Here is a 17874-nt window from a genome sequence, read left to right as displayed (position 1 = left end):
TGTACCCTTTTCAATCCCTACCAATAATGAACAGGGTTCTAATTTTTCCATATCCTCAGCAACACTTGTTACATTCTGTTTTTTTAAACAGTGGTCACTCTAATGTGTGTGATGGCTACACACATGGGTAGTATCTTACTGTAGTTTTGATTAGAATTTCCCTAATGATTGATAATGTTGGACATTTTTTCATATGCTTATTGATCATTTTTATATCCTCTTTGGAGAAATGGTGATTCAAGTCCTTACTTTTGATTCCAGTTTTTTTTTTTTTTCTCTTTCATTGTTGCTGTTGCGTTTTAGGAGTTCTCCATATATCCTGGATATTAATCCTTTATAAGATAGATGATTTGCAGGTATTTTCTCCCATTCCGTGGATTTCCCTTTCACTCAGTTGATTGTTTCTACTATCTTACTTCCTTGCTTATATTTTAAAGTTAACTAATTCATAGTTTTATTTGCATATGTTTTTCAATATTTTTCATCACATTACCACTATATTTAATAATTAAATAGAAATACATTTTAGAAAAATTTTCCTGACAAATATTTTCTGTATATCAAACACAACTACCTTCTATTTCGGCTTATAAATTAAAATCTTATCTTCTTAAGATTATACCAAGGAGAAAAAGGCACTGAAAGGCCCATATTATTACAAGAAAGCTCTATATCAGCCTGCAAAAATTAAAATTAAAACCTCCAAATGGTTCAAGACCAAGGTCTTCTTTCTTGTTGATTATGCCAGTAATCTAATTTTGTTGATTATTCCAGTAATCTAATCTAATTATCTCTCTTCTAATTTGGGGTGCTCATTGAGATGTCCTAGAGTAAAAAGATCCAACAGAATTCCTCTTTTTGCTCTCTATCCCCACAAAGTCCTAGAGCTAAAAGAAAGGAAAAAGTCAATATCTCTCAGCATCCATGATAACTCCTTCTAAAAAGAGAACCCACCAAAACCTTTTCCACCCTTCAAATACATGACTATTTGCCCATGTTTAAACACGGCTGACTGACAATGCTGAACTCTTAGCAGATTTCTTCATCTGCATGGTATCACTCGTTTCCTCAAAATGCTTTTATGGCTTTCTAATAATCTGGGTCCTTGCTGTCACTCTGGTCCCAATTCACCCTCCACATAGCCCTCCAAGCTCTAATTTCTCAGATTTTTTCCCCTTTTCCTTGAATGTACAAAATTCCTTGTCTCAGGGCCTTTGCACATATTGCTTCCTGACTCACCCTCATCTTTCACCCCAAATTAGCTAACCTCTATCTGTTTCTGAAGTTTGAGCTTACGTGTCACTTCACTGGGGAGATTTTCCTCTACGCCCCAATAGAATAAGTCCTCCTTTTACCCAGAACAAGTTTTATAATTACACAATAAATTTACTTGTGTGATTATCTGCTTAATCTCCCTCACAGATAATAAGCGCTATGAAGGCATCTTGTCTGTTTTGTCTGTATCCAAAGGGCCTACTACAGTTAGTTGGAGATAACAGGGGTCCCCACCAATGTTTGTTGAATAAATGAGTAAGTTAATCAGTTCAGAAAATAAACATGATCCCTCCACTATTCATGACTAGGCACCAATATATTTTCACATGCTCTTCATCCTTACCTGTTTAATTTTCTTTTTCTCCCAATAAAAATATACAACCAGCAGACATCTAAGTGAAAAAATTCTTAAACCTGCTCTCCTTCTGGAGTTAGAATGTAATCACTCATATTTATTAAAATGAGTACATACAGCAGAGAAGGCAATGGCAACCCACTCCAGTGTTCTTGCCTGGAGAATCCCAGGGACGGCAGAGCCTGGTGGGCTGCTGTCTATGCAGTACCACAGAGTCGGACACAACTGAAGCGACTTAGCAGCAGCAGCAGCAGCAGCAGTACATACACAACTCACATATACCTAATATGGAAAAAGTTATAAAGGATTCTTTTCTATAGTTCCATATTATGAAAGTGAAGTGAAGTCACTCAGTCGTGTTCGACTCTTTGCGACCCCATGGACTGCAGCCTATCAGGCTCCTCTGTCCATGGGATTTTCCAGGCAAGAGTGCTGGAGTGGATTGCCATTTCCTTCTCCAGGGGATCTTCCCGACCCAGGAATCGAACCCGGGTCTCCCGCATTGCAGGCAGACACTTTACCGTGGGAGCCATTAGAGATGAACTGCTTACCTAAGGTATTAAAACATTTTTGGAAATTCCTCCAAAAAAATCATTGATAATTCTGTGAAATACTCATCTTATTGCTTTGAAAGAAGCTTAAAAATCATTTTTCATTTTTAAAATAAAGCACGTCAAATTATAAATTATGATAGGCTTTGTATGAAATGAATGATCCTCCATTGGAAAAGTAAAGTCAAAACAAAAAACAGAATCATTAACTCAAAAGTCAGACTATTTAAGCTGACATAGAGCTGGTCTTAGAAGAATTAGAAGTGATAAATTCAAGAAATAACAAAAAAGAGTGGAAACTTTTTCTAAAACGAAAAGTATTTTGAGACTACTCAGTAAGAAACATGTATCTGAAATACTTCTAAAAGGTCACAACCAACAGGTTTTACTCAGAAAGCTTTTAAGGTCAACAGTATTAAGGTTATTGGTTTAGAAAGGAACTTAACTGGTTTCTTTGACGTGGAGATTTATGGATTAATTTGTTTTTGTTTATTTGATGGTGGTGGACATCAGAGTAACAGGAGAGGAATATGAAGAAACAGGCACAAATACAGCTTGCCTAGTCCTTCATTATCTTTTTTACCGAAAAGAACTATCATGTGCTCAGCTGAGTTCCATAATTTCAGTTGTAAAGAGGGAACTAAAATATCTGAATGCTAAGTGACCTGAGTTGGCTTCATAATGATAGGCAAAGCCTAGCACTGTGAAGGGGATCATGAAACTTACTTTCTTGTACACAACAGAGGAAGTGGAATTTACTGGGCTTTCATCATCATGCATCATGACAAGTTCAGAGCTGCTATCGTCCATGACCTCTTGCATGCTGTTCACGCTGCTGCCCTGGCTGCCTGTACTCACAGACATGCTTGGGATGGAATGGTTGCTGCCCAGGCTGTCCAATTCCCTGCTCAGGCTGGTTCCATGTTCGCTGTCCTATAAAAATGGGGCACTTGGGTTAAAAAAAAAAATGACTGGAGATAAAGCACCAATCCGTTGACTAAGCTATTAAGTACATTCAATTTTGCAGTGCCAAGTTGCTTTTCTGCCAAATCTGCAAGAAGAAACTTTTAATGTAGTGGCTCCACTACTCCACCACCATTTTCAGACATCTCCAATTCACTTTGATGCTTTCCTCAAGGGCTATTCTGGACATGGGTCATAAGGCTCCAAATGCTGCTACCCCAGGGCTTTCCCCCATCATATGCAACTATCACACTGTATTGCTACTTGGTAAGCAGAACTAGCCAGGTCAGTTTTCTAAGAGACTTTCAGGAACTCAAGGTGCTAGGGAAAGACTGCAGGCTACTGAACAGGGGATCTCTAGGAAAGTTACAAACACGGCAGTGGGCACTTGAAGCTCAAAGAGGATAAAAAGAGTTTTCAGAGATTTGACAAGCAATATGCACTTTTTGCAAGTCATTATTGAGAAACTTCATATCTGAGCAGGGATATTAATTCTACTGTCCTGGACAGGTAATTAAATTCTGCCTCCCTCAAGCAATTCTATCAAGCTTACCTCTGTAATCTTATTAAATATATCTGTTAAATAATACTGGTATTCATCACTACTAGTCCAAAGACTACTATTTGAGAAATGCTAAAATAATCAGAACATATAATTTACCCATCACAGTGAGTATCTTTTGATACAAGATTAAGTAATATAATTAAAGCAACTTAGCTCCAAATAAACCCTATTTTCAAAGAACCATACTCTGTACCTACATAACTTTAATGAATTGCTACTTAGCCATGGCAATATAAGGAATCACTGACAAAGGTAATTTGAGTAATTTAAAATGACAGATAATACATTATGTTTCAAATAGATTTATTTTCCCAATTAGGGCTCCCAATTAAAGGAGCCCATTTGTATATATGCAATCAAGAGATTTTTATATTCCAGTTCAGCTTTCTGAATTTTATTTTTATAATTATTGATAAAATAATTTTATTTTCTTCTATATTAAAAAGTTAAACTAAAATTCATCCTTCATTCTTTCCCTCTTTTTAATCTATTTTTAGAAGAAGAGTCCTTTCTTTTGTTCAAGGCTAATCCCTGCACTAATGTTCTTACTGAGATCCTAATTCCTTAACTGTGTCTCTTTCCTCTATCTTCAACACCTCTGTCCCGGCTCCTTTCCTTCTGCATATAAGTATGAAGAGACTTGCCTTATATGTATGTACCTTTCTACATACTGCCCTTTGTCATTTTTCCTTCTTGACCCAATTTATGAATCTTAAAATGACCAATTTTCACTATCTTTACTTTCTCACTTCCCACTTATTCTACAACACACAGTAAATGACTATTCATCCTAACTATTCCTGTAAAACTGATTTTACTAAGGTCATCAAGAAAGTCCTACTTGTAAAACCCAGTTAACACTGTTTTCGGTCCTTGTTTAACCTGACTTCTCTGTGGCATCTGATGGTATTTGTAGCTCCCTCCTTAAAGCTGTGTATACTTGTAACATCTGTGATGCCTTTATCTCCCTGGTTTCCCTTTTCTTATGTGGCATGGACTCTCTTTTCATTCTACATTCAACTACTGATTCATCATCATTTTAATGTCCTTGACCCCCAACCAACTACCCTTTACCCAGACCTCTTTCCTATGTTCTGAATTTGTATTTCCCAATCAAATGCTAGACATCTCTATTCAGGCCTCTTCAACTAATCCTTCTTAAACTATTTGAATGACTTAAACTAAAGTCATCTTTCTGTAAAAACTCCACCAGTACACTGTCAATAGCATATGATGCCAAGACCTTAGACTCAGCAGGCATCAAACTGAAATCATCCTAAACCAACTCTTCCTTCTTGGTTCTTCTCTGTTCTTGGTACTAACACACTCTAGTCACTGAAGCACAAATGCTCAGAGTCACCATAAGCTCCCCTTCATCTGTCACTGTCAGTGAGAAGCAGTGTATTATCAAGTTCACCTCTCTAGTGTTTCTCAGTGTTCCTTCTCCCCAATTCCCACGGATACTGCCCTTACTGCCTCTTGCATGGACTATTACCCAGAAAGTTATCCATTCAAATCCATCTTACATTTTGATGCCAGGATAATCTTCCTAAAGCACAGCACGAAGTGCCCCATAACTGCCTGTGAAAAGTGACCCACCTCTTCACTAATCCCACCAGCAGATGACTTATTCTGTCCCCACTATGGACCCCTACCGTGTGCTCTACCTCTGTAACACTGTTCATATTTTATCTTATTATTTTTTCAATGTCTCTTTTGCAACTGTACATGTCTCTTAAGGCAGAGAACATCAATTGTAATACATTGTTATTCCCCAAAGTGTTTTTCATAGCATCCCAGTCCAGAACTTTTTCCCACAGTAGGTACCCTATGAGTGTTTGCTAAAAGAAAATCAACCTACTTCTTCATCTTCCTGTGACTCATTCAAGGGTCCATTTCGTGTCTCTTGGAAAAGGATTTTTTTCATTTTCCGGTATTGTAGGTTATCTAGCTCACGAACAGCATCTTTTGTCCTCTGTATAAGGTCAATAAGGACACGAAGTGGACGGTCTCGTCGAACGAAGTCATGCTGATTAAGGGAAGAGAAAAAAACAGAAACTGATAATGAGGAGACATATTTTTAGGTGCAAGATTAAGATGTAAAAGATAAATCAACGTAAAACAGTTCTGTGGATTTTGCAGAAATAACAAGATACAATTTTCATCTCATGTAGTCTCTTATCTTGTATAAATCTCATAAAGTGATAATCATGTTTTTTCTCTTCTTCCTCAAGCCACGTTTTGTGGACTTGTCTTAGAATTTACTTGAGAATTCTTGAGGTTTACTTTGCCATGCAAGTAATAACAATGACTAGAACTTTAAATAGTAGCTGAGAGCTTGAGACTTTCAAACCTGAAACTATGTAATAAGCAAAAGCAATGCAGAGTATAGAATATGCTTGTTATAATCTGCCTCAATCCTCTTTCTCACCTTACACTACACTTTTAAAGACAGACTTCTGAATATTTTGTTTTCTATTTCTGTGGTCATACACAGCGTATGCTTGAAAATGTGGCAATTATTCCATTTATCTCAGAGGTCAGAATTTTGACAACTTCATCTTCCCTTTACAGAGCTGTACAATGAGAAATAAGGCAAAAGGGTCTCCAAGGGGTTAAAATATTCACCCCAAGTCCGTAAGCTTTTCTTGCTGTAAACAGGCTTCACTTTCAATATTATCAATGATTGTTAACACACATTCTGGTTTCCTGATTTCTCAGACAACAGCAGTTTAGAATGAGGGAACAAAAGTAGAACAGAGGACTGAGAACTTAGAGAGTTACTTGTTGCCAAAAAAAGAGTGTTGAAAAGGTATCTGACCACCTGACAGTAAAGAGAAGGAAATTCCATGGTTAACACACCAAGCAACCAATCAACCAAATCAAAACGAACCAGGGTTTGTGGACTATTTTGTAAAGGGGCAACTGTCCTTCATACACTTTTTTTATACTCCCAAGATTTCATGAAATGCTATTATTTCTGAGTAATCAAGAAGTGGCATTATATTCATTATGCTTTCTTGAGGAAGGCAGAGAAGCATATCATGTATTTTGATAAGATCACCACACAAAATGATCAAAAGGAGGAGGAGGAAATTTTGCTTTCAAAAGTTTCAGTTATGTGGAAAATTCACTTATGTGAAATTATAATTAGAATATATTGGAAAATGAGGTATTAATGTGGTAGGCCTCAGATGATGGAATGGATTTAATTTCTTTATAAGTTAAACAGATATAAAAGAGGAGCAGGACCACGTGAGAAAAAAAATTCTGTATGTCTTGCAGTTCTTCACTCTGACTTTGCTGTCCAGGGAATTGTGGCTTTTCCTCCTATTTTAACAAAATATCTCTTTCTCTGCAAAGAGTCCTTTCTGAAAATGAAACACCATTCCTGGAAGGAAGAGTAGCTTGCATATTTGAAGAGGAGAATGCAAGGGAGAAAGCAAAATTATTTGGCTACTTCAGTGCTTATAATTAGACAAGAATAAATCAGTCTCTAGTAAACTTCAAGCTATAACCTAGGATACTGGATTTTAGAGAAGTAGCTCTTAGTATGGAGAAGGCAATGGCACCCTACTCCAGTACTCTTGCCTGGAGAATCCCATGGACACAGGAGCCTGGTGGGCTGCAGTCCATGGGGTCGTGAAGAGTGGGACACAACTGAAGCGACTTAGCAGTAGTAGCAGCAGCAGCAGCAGCTCTTAGTAATTCTTTTATTTCCAAGGTGAGGAATTTTAGGCCCAGAAGGGTTAAGTGATTTACCTAGCTAAACAATGGGAGAGCTAGAATGGCCACCCAGGTTTCTTTATTTGGGAGTTTGTTTTCTGGTGGTCTACCACAGAGTTGATCATGGTATTAACTGTGACAGACACTGTGACCTATTTATCCTTCATTTCAATCACTTTTCCTTGCCTTTCTTTCTTGAAAGTAGTAAAAAGTATAAGACCTGGATTCCACCTTTCTTTGCAGGTATAATTAGCAATGTGACCAGGTTCTGGCCAAATTCTGAGATATAGGCAGAAACCCCAGAGGAAGGCTTTCTTTTCCAGGATACTCTTTGTCCTGCCTCCTTTCTCCTGCCTGGAATAAAGTTTGAGTTCCAGAAACACAGGAGCCATTTTGTGACCAAGAAGACAAAAGTCAAGTGCAAAGAATGGTAAAGTGGAAGACAGGAGGAGCTACTGAGCTGCTTACAGGTCTGGACTGCTTCTAACACCTCCTTTTCTAAATCCTGGATTTCTTATTGTGGGAGGTAATTAAACCTTAAAATACTTCAAAAGTGATACACCCAATGTCTTAAAAACACCTCACAGCCTCCATTGTAAAGTCTGGCCTGAACAGTCAGTTCCTGATTGAATTTCTAGGCTCCACTCTAGTCACTCCTATTCCCTGTTCCACCCAATGCAGTGTACTTGTAGATCATTCTTGTCTCTGCCATGGGTTGTGCACCTGCATGTCTTTTTCCCTGTTGTTCTCTCTGCCTGCAATCCCATCTCTTCACTGTTCTCCAAACTCATACAGTTGAAAGGTTCTCAGATCATTTTCAAACAATGCTTTCATTGTTCTTGGAAATATGTTTACTTTAAACATTTAAATAATACAGAGAAATCAATAAAAGATAGTAAAAGAAAATAAAAATTCTGCCATCCAGAAATTAATATCATTTTAGACACTTTCCCTCTCTCTCTCTCACTCTCTCAGAATGATGGATATTCAGAAATAATTTTACATGAGAAACTTATTACACATAGTAATTTAAAAAATAATTTATTAAATTAAGGTACATTTGAATTTCATAGAATTAGAGGAGTCTGAAGTAAGATGACTGCTTAATGTTAGTTAAAATTTCTTCACCAAGAGTTACCAGTTCCTAAAAGGCCCTCTAAAGCTAAGGGGGAAAAAAAAGATCATGTAAAGCTTTAAGAGATTAGAGTTACTTAAAAAATATTTTCAGTTTAAGAACTGTTATTGACTATCTACCCTGAAAAACAAGAAAATCAGTACATTTACATTTCTTTCCTACCCCTACTTCTTTCTAGATACATTATTATGTTCACATTGTTAATACATATACTGTCAATGTGTATAACATTTACATTCTGCTTTTTAATCACAGCAATGATTTTATTGTAGTTCTCTATTTAATTCTTTGTGAAGGTGACATTTTAACATCAGGAAGAAAATGTTTGGAAAAGATGGATTATTTTAAAAATATTTGGGAATAATTAGAAAGCCAACTGGAGAAAAAAAAAAAAGTTGAATTCCTTATAACAAATTTCTGTATCTCCCCCCAAAATCCCAGAAAAAAGAATGTCAAAAGTGAAGTAAGAAAATAATATCTGTAAGATTTACTATAAATTAACAAGGGAAAAGCCCTCAGACAAATGAGAAAGATCAACAGAGAGTTCACAGAAGAGGAAATAGAAATGGCTTGTCAATGTAAGAAAGACAATCTAATTCATAATGAGAAATACAACTTAAAATGACAGTGAGAAAAGTTTTCCACTGAACTGATTAGAAGGTCAAAAAGTCTTAGTATTCATACTTTGCTAACAGACCATAAATTGGGGCATCCTCTTTGGAGAAAAACTGGCAACACCTTTTTAAATTTAAAATTCACATTCCATTTGATTAGCAATTTCACTTCTAGGAATTTATTCTTTGGATATCTGTATATACAGGTACAAACTGACACATGTGTACGGATATTTATTGTAGAACAGTTTGTAACAGCAAAAGACTGTCAACACCATAAATGAATTGGTTATAAAAGCAACCATCCATCTGACTATATAATGGAGTCCTTAGAGATGATGAGATAGTTCTGCATGTAGTAACATGGAACAATACACAAAACACACTAAAACTTAAAATATTCAGAGTAGAACAGTTTGCTACCATTGGTTCAAAAATTTAAAAGGATATTTACTTCCATATGCATAGAATATTTCTAGAAGGACGTGTACAAAATTGGCAGCAGTGGTTGCTAACTCTAGAGAAGGGCCTTGAATGGGAAGGTTTTCTCTTTTTATTCTCTCTCTTCCACTATATTTTTATCTTTTGAAATTTGTATTGGCTATTCAAAATGAAGAATGTAGTCTCTTTATCATGCTATACAAACACACAAACTAGTAGTGAATGAATAAATAAATGACTATTGGAGAGCAAACTTAAATTCAATGATCACCACCAGTTCTTTCACAGGTTTCTCCAGTCCCTAATTCACTCTTTCTTCTCTTACTTTTTGTTTCATTGAGAGACTGGTTGGATTTCCTTATCAAGCAATTGAGAAAAAGCTGTTAAGAAAGGAAAACTGCTTAAAATTTGTGAGGCTTGAAAATGTCCAGCTGCATTTATAATTAAGGAGCACCTTAGCTGGGTCACCAATCCTTGGTTTACATTTTCTTTTTCTTAGAACTTTGTAAATACTGTTATACAGTTTTCTGGCTTTGAGTGTTTCTGAAGAGGTAGATCTGAAGCCAACTGGTTTTTCTAGCCCCAGATAAATTTTTTTCAGCCGATTATGAATCTTTCTTTATCCTTTGAGTTTAGAAACTAGATACAGGTAGGATTTTGATCACTGAAGATCAGTTTCAACTCCCTAGAAATGCCCTGTCTTAAACAGCAGCCCCTGTCACTCTTTATCCCAGTCCTGGCTTTATTTTTTATGACATTATATCAAATTATTTTTTACTCCTGCATTAGAATATAGGTTCCAGGAGGGCAGGGACTATCTTTATCTTTGTACCACTGTATGATTTTCAATGTTTAGAACAGTGCTTGGCACCAGGTAGACAATCAGTAAACATCACTGACTAAATGTTAGGCTTACTTGATTTGGTCCACCAAATCAGATAAAGAGTAAATCAGGGGACTTCCCTGGTGGTCCAGTGGCTAAGACTCTGTGCTCCCAAGGCAGGGGGCACGGGTTTGATTTCTCATCAGGGAACTAGAGCCTGCGTATCACAACTAAGATCTGGCATGGACAAGTATACATGTGTGTCTGTGTGTGTATATATATATGTGTGTGTGTGTGTGTATACACTTAAGTAAATCAAATAAAATAAAGATCTTAACATTTATTTTCAAAAAGTATATCTTCAAGTATATCTTTAAATATCTTCTACTCCATGTGTTTTGCTTTTTTAGGAATAATAGGTTGAAATATGTATCTCCTCTGCCTTCCACATGTCATCTTTTCTATAATCATCTTTAGAAATTTTTCTTCTTATTTAATTTTATTTCCCTTGGGCTACCCATCATTGGAAATACCCTACATGGGTGTGTTTATTATATTAGTTTGTTGTTTATGATATGATTTGATATGATATGATCTATCTTAAAATTTTTCTCTTTCATTTTCTTTTTCTACCTCTGCCCATTTGTTTTTTATATCCTTTTGTTGTCTGTTGCCATATCATCTTTGAAGGCCTGTAGTATCTTCTTTTTTGAGGCAATTTTTTGTTTGCTTTATAATTTCTAAAGCAAATTTATAATTTTTTTTACTCTTTTTTTCTTTCTCTAAACTGCTGTTTGTGTCCTGTATTTATAAATCTTTGCCTACCTCAAAGTAATAAAGACACTGTCTTGTGTTTCTGGTATTCTGTTGTTTATTGTTCATGTTTGAAACATGTGATAATTCTATACCAAAAGAGAATAAGGTAAAGTCCATTGCCTTGTTGCTTCTGTCACCATATTCCTGTGACCTGTTATTCACAAGAAGAAAAAACTTAATTTTGGGTAGAAAAGCTAGTCAGCTTCAGACCTACCTCTTCAGGATACTCAAAGCCAGAAAATAACAGAATAAGATTTCTGAGAAAAAGAAAATATAAACCAAGAATCTGTGATACTTAGCCAAGGTGCAATTATAAAGGCAGCTGACATGTTTAAGCTTCACAAATTTAGGCAACACAATTCTGAGGTTTTCTTAAAACAAAGTAAGAAACAAAAAAAAGACTGGAAAATACACATGCAGAAAAAGATTAAAGACACCTGGACTATTCTGTGGCCAATAAAAGACATTTATATTGTAAAAAAAAAACTCCCACATACTTCATTGATATTAATGGAACACTGCCTATGTACACAGCCTATAATACAAAGTTACATGAAAACAGATGCTCAAAAATGCTATATTTAAATCAAATGAATGCAGTTAACACAATAATTTTGTCACCAACATGTATGATGTAACACTATGTAAATATCTGTCTTATATATTTATCACATATCTTCACTGCCTGATGATTTGGCAACAACCTAACTGAAAGCCTAGAGTTGGTATTTGAACCACTGGCAGACTCTGTCCTGAAAACTTTGAATTAAAGTTCAGGCAGATATTAGTCACTGGAACATCACAGTGATGACCAGAGCAAGGAGAAATGTTCTTTGTCATTAGGTAAAAAAGGTGGGTGGGGTGGGGGGCAGAAAAAGGGAAAAGTTGGAGGGAAAAGTATCCACGAGGAATATATAGCGTATCAGTTCAGTTCAGTTCAGTTCAGTCACTCAGTCGTGTCCAACTCTTTGTGATGCCATGCACTGCAGCATGCCAGGCCTCTCTGTCCATCACCAACTCCTGGAGTTTACTTAAACTCATGTCCATTGAGTCGGTGATGCCATCCAAGCATCTCATCCTCTGTCGTCCCCTTCTCCTCTCACCTTCAATCTTTCCCAGCATCAGGGTCTTTTCAAATGAGTCAGCTCTTCGCATCAGGTGGCCAAAGTATTGGGGTTTCAGCTTCAGCATCAGTCCTTAAATGAATATTCAGGACTGATTTCCTTTAGGATCCAACTTTAGGTTGGATCTCACTGCTGTGCAAGGAACTCTCAAGAGTCTTCTCCAACACCACAGTTCAAAAACATCAATTCTTTGGTGCTCAGTTTTCCATATAGTCCAACTCTCACATCCATATATGACTACTGGAAAAACCATAGCTTTGACTAGACCATTGTTGGCAAAGTAATGTCTCTGCTTTTTAATGTGCTGTCTAGGATGGTCATAGCTTTTCTCCCAAGGATTAAGTGTCTTTTAATTTCATGGATGCAATCACCATCTGCAGTGATTTTGGAGAACCCCTCAAAAAAGTCTGTCACTGTTTCCCCATCTATTTGCCATGAAGTGATGGGACCAGAAGCCATGATGTTAGAGCCAACGTTTTCACTCTCCTCTTTCACTTTCACCAAGAGGCTCTTTAGTTCTTCTTCACTTTCTGCTGTAAGTGTGGTGTCATCTGCATATCTGAGGTTATTGATATTTCTCCCGGCATTCTTGATTCCAGCTTATGCTTCATCTAGTCCAGCTTTTCTCATGATGTACTCTGCATATAAGTTAAATAAGCAGGGTGACAATATACAGCCTTGACATACTCCTTTCCCTATTTGGAACCAGTCTGTCGTTTCATGTCCAGTTCTAACTGCTGCTTCTTGACCTGCATACAGGTTTCTCAGGAGGCAGGTCAAGCGGTCTGGTATTCCCATCTCTTTCAGAATTTTCCACAGTTTGTTGTGATCCACACAGTCAAAGGCTTTGGCATAGTCAATAAAGCAGATGTTTTTCTGGAACTCTCTTGCTTTTTCAATGATCCAATGGATGTTGCCAATTTGATCTCTGGTTCCTCTGCCTTTTCTAAATCTAGCTTGAACATATTGTGATAATCTTGCTACTTCTATGCCTAGCTACTGTCTCTGGACTTTAAATGACAAGGCATATGTTCTAATCCACTTTGTCATGATGAGCTGCCACAGGAATGATTTACTATATTTCATTACAGTTCAGTTCAGTTCAGTCGCTCAGTCGTGTCCGACTCTTTGCGACCCCATGAATTGCAGCACGTCAGGCCTCCCTGTCCATCACCAACTCCCGTAGTTCACCCAAACTCACGTCCATCGAGTCAGTGATGCCATCCAGCCATCTCATCCTCTGTCGTCCCCTTCTCCTCCTGCCCCCAATCCCTCCCAGCATCAGAGTCTTCCAATGAGTCAGCTCTTCACATGATGTGGCCAAAGTATTGGAGTTTCAGCTTTAGCATCAGTCCTTCCAAAGAACACCCAGGACTGATCTCCTTTAGAATGGACCGGTTGGATCTCCTTGCAGTGATTTTGGAGCCCCCCAAAATAAAGTCTGACACTGTTTCCACTGTTTCCCCACATGACTTTAAATCCCCCTCCTCAAATATAAATTTGAAAAATTACCCGTAACAGTTCCGCTGATGTTGGCCTTTCCTGAGGCATTTTCTGCAAGCAGTAATCAACAAATCTCCTGAAGGGATCTGTCCTGTGTGTGCAAATACATTGAAAGAAAATAAAATCAGAGTCTGTAGAACATACTGATCACTTTAAATAATTTTTATCCAAGGGAAAACTTTTTGTTTTGGGAGATTTTTATTAAAATACTTTGGAGTGTCAGGAGAACTGGCCCATTTTCAAGTTTGAGGTATCTAAAATTAATTCTTTAGGATAATGAATGTGGACAGTTTCAAGTCAGTCAACACATAAACGTATCTTATGATATAAGCAAAGTCAAATTGTAATATATCTCAGAAAATGAAAAATACTATATTTATATAAAACAATTTCGTATACATTTTTCTCTCCAAAGATAACAGCTCTCATAAGCCTAAAGCCTATATTCTTCACAACAAATTGGTAACTCTTTCATCACCCACAACCTATAACCAGGTAGTAAAACTTGAAGCATAATGGACAGAGAACCTAGGAGGATGCTCTCTGGATGAAAATGCCTTCTCTCTAGAAAATTTCATTCTGTCTACTCTTCTTGGACATTGCCCTTTTACAGTAGCTCTGTGATTCTAACAGTTATTAAAATGTTATAATTTTCAGAGAGGGCACTTTATCCTTGCTGACAAATGATTATAATGAGATGATCAATATAAGACCATCATGACTTAGAGACTAGACTTGTTAGGAAGGTGGCAGGGCATATATGTACCTGTTAGAATTTCAGTTACTACATATATTAATAACACAGTACAAGCCATAGTGAGGGCAGAAATACTGTGTGTGTGTAAAAAGTTCAGGCTTATAAAGCATCAGTGTCTGTTATCATAGCATACAAAGAAGGAATGAAATGCTTCTAAGTCAGATATTTAAAACATAGTTTAGTGAAAGTGCCAAAAACATATGGTGATTTTCTTACAGATTTAAAATGACAGCTCAGCCTTACCATTCATTAGACTGTAACGTGGGGGAGTCATTCTGGGCAATGTGATATAAGGCACTCATGGCATTCATGTTGAAAAGAGGGGGCTTCCGTTCCGCTGAAAGAAGAGAAACACAATAAAGCAGTTCTTGAAAGACATTAGGCAGATGGAGAAATAAGGAACTGTGAGCAAAGCTTGGCCACTAGCTTGCTATTATCATCGTGCTGCATAATCCACTTATTGTAATCTCTAAGGTTGCTCAGGATAGCCATTCAAAAGAAGCTGCTGGTCATCTTAAAGTACACTGGAAAAGCTCCAAACAGAATCCATTTCAAGAAAGTAAAAAAATTTTTCCTATGGATCTTCAAAAAGTTGAACTTTGTTTTCCTACAATAGGTATGAACATCTTTGTGTGTTGTTTTATTTCAAATAAAAATGTGTATTCATTGGGAAAAAAAAAAAAAAGAAAGCAGAGCAGTTGAATTAAAAAAAAAAGATTATGGAACATCTTAATCATCACCAACAGAGTATGGAAGATAAGAGTAATTCAATCCAATAAAAACCATTTGAGGGCTCATCCAGACCAATGAAGTGGTACAAGTAGGGGTGGAGGGGAAAAAGGAGGATAAATGTAAGCAAGGTTTGGTCCATCCATTTTCTAAGGAGAAACTCACTGAGTCAGTTACTTCTTTGTAAAATACATACTCCACTTCAGCCCATTGTGAACTCCTCTTTGGAATTTCTATTACTCTTTTAGTAGAGTGCTCACTTGGCATGCACTCTCCTATTGCATTTACATAAACATACAAATCTTTCCTCTCAACACAAATCATAAACTCTTAAGAGCAAGATCTTATAACCTTAATACTCTTGTTCTTTTATTTATTCTCTAGCATATGTAATAAGATGCTATTCAAATACTAGGTGTTCCACTTATTGATCAAAGGAAAGAAACAAGGTTCTAGTTCTTAGCACAGTTAATTTTACGCTATTTACTAGTTATGTCACAGAAGATAAATCACTATCTTGTTCCACGTGCTTATCCTAATGGATTCTTGATATAGTTCCACTCTGTAATTCATAATCTGATCTCAGGTTTCATCAGAGCATCTTGGTTTTTAAGTAAAGATTTAACCACTTTAAAAAAAGTGAATCCAGCTTATTCTATGCAATTCTAAGAAACAGAACAAGAAGTAAGGGCAGGGAACAAGAAGTTTCACGTAAGACATTTTTACTCATAGAAGGAAGAACTTCTGAAAAACCAGAGTGGTAAAACAAAACCAAAAAACCCCATGAAACCCAGAATGAATAATGTTGAGATAGTGAACTTTAAGCTATCGGCAGAGTTCCAGTAGAAGCCAACTATACTTATCAGTGATCCTCTGGAAGGGCCTCATATATTCTTAACTGAATGATCTCTGATATCTTTGAAATGTGACAGTCTATGATTTGATAAGTATTTTTGATTAACTTCTCAATAGGATACTTTACACTTACCAGATATCAGTATTATAGGGACATGGACTGTTAACAAGTGGAAATTTGAAAGTTGCAGTGTGGACAAAAGGATTTTATACCTGTTTCAAGCATGGAAGGCAAAAAAAAAAAAGTCTCAGGTTTATTTTATTTATCAGGAGGTAGATCTGAGAAAGTTTTTAGAGCTTGGCCTTCTGACAACTTCAAGTATTTGAAGCCATGTGGAAGCAGGAACTCATCATGTAACCATCAATGGATTCCCACTGTTCTTAGGACAAAGTCTAGATTCTTAAACAAAGTCTCCTGGCCTTTACTAACATGGCCCTGGCTACTTCCAGCACATCATTCTGGGGAGAAATTTTCGCCCATTCTCATGCATCTGTTGCTTCACTGAAAGAACCAAGGTCAGAGCCTTTCACACATGTTGCTTTCTGTGTCTGGTCTCCCTTTTCACTTTTGTTCCTTATACTTTACCTGGTTAATTCCTCCTAATCCTTCAGGTTTCACCTTAAATAAAGTTGCATTTCTGCATTAGTTTAATACATATTTATTCAAGGCTTTTTATATGTTCACAATCTCTTCCTTAGGGAACCTCTGAAGACTAGGTGTCCCACTAGATTTTGTCACTGCAAATTATATTTTAACTTTTTACCACCTATCACAACCATAACTAGTTATGTAATTCTTTATTTAATGTGTATCTTCCTTGCTAAATTTCATTAGGGACAATGTCTATTATGTTCATCTCTGCATTCTCACTGCTGAGTATAACATCTGGTATATATTTTTGGTGGCCCCAAAATACCTCTAAAATAAATAAATAAAGGTTAAGCAAATTAAGACAAAGAAGAAACTTTGTAAACAAAGAATCTTTGTGCAGCAAGAAGTCACAAAGATGACTGAGAAGTGACTAACTCTTGGGGCTTACATCAGATACTATGTGGTGGCTTCATTCACTATTAGAACAGTAGGAATCTTCTCACCGGCCAAAAAAACACAATTCAAACTGCTCAGAACATGAAATTGCACAGGAGAAACAGTAAGGAAGGGGAAATAGAAAAAGAACAAAGGAGAAATTTAGAAAGAGGAGGATGAAGGAACAACAAAATCCAATTCAATTATGATAAGGCTCCAAGATCTGCCTTTTCAAATAGACCTCAGTGTCTCTTCAATAATCCTGTGCATTTTATAAAGATAGTACTGGTATTTCAATTTTTAAGAAGATTTTAAAAAGGAAGAAGCTCTGCAAGACTAAATATATCTCTATCCCCTCAACATACATTACAACATTCATTTATTAACACAAACAGTGAGTGGCAATAAGAAAGTGAATGGAAGAAGAATATTCCAGGCAGAGAAACTATGTAACAACATTTATGTCCTCCTGCCCCCATTCCTTGGAGAATTCATTTCTGAAAAGTCAATTCCCTATCAATGCTGATGAACCATTTGCCAGCTTCTACCATGATCTGTGCTGGTGAACTAAGCGTCTGTAGAGTAAACAGAAAAGCGTCAGATTAACCTATTCTT

The 17874-nt window shown here is 36.6% G+C and overlaps 1 protein-coding gene across 2 annotated transcripts in view; it reads right to left on the bottom strand.

The window, feature by feature from the left end:
• TAOK3 (TAO kinase 3) overlaps positions 1–17874 on the bottom strand; it is an 83524-nt gene that overhangs the window by 41670 nt on the left and 23980 nt on the right. The window contains exons 8-12 of one of the 2 annotated variants that reach the window (XM_068990272.1): positions 14892–14985; positions 13901–13982; positions 5571–5738; positions 2884–3114; positions 417–419 (exon numbers count right to left, since the gene is read on the bottom strand). In XM_068990272.1, coding sequence (XP_068846373.1) covers positions 417–419; positions 2884–3114; positions 5571–5738; positions 13901–13982; positions 14892–14985 — 578 coding nt within the window. The remainder of the gene's footprint in view (positions 1–416; positions 420–2883; positions 3115–5570; positions 5739–13900; positions 13983–14891; positions 14986–17874) is intronic. The other variant, XM_068990271.1, reaches the window with a different exon arrangement.

Source organism: Capricornis sumatraensis, chromosome 17, assembly GCF_032405125.1.
Source record: "Capricornis sumatraensis isolate serow.1 chromosome 17, serow.2, whole genome shotgun sequence".
NCBI lineage: Eukaryota > Metazoa > Chordata > Mammalia > Artiodactyla > Bovidae > Capricornis > Capricornis sumatraensis.
This window is presented reverse-complemented; position numbering and strand designations above follow the sequence as displayed.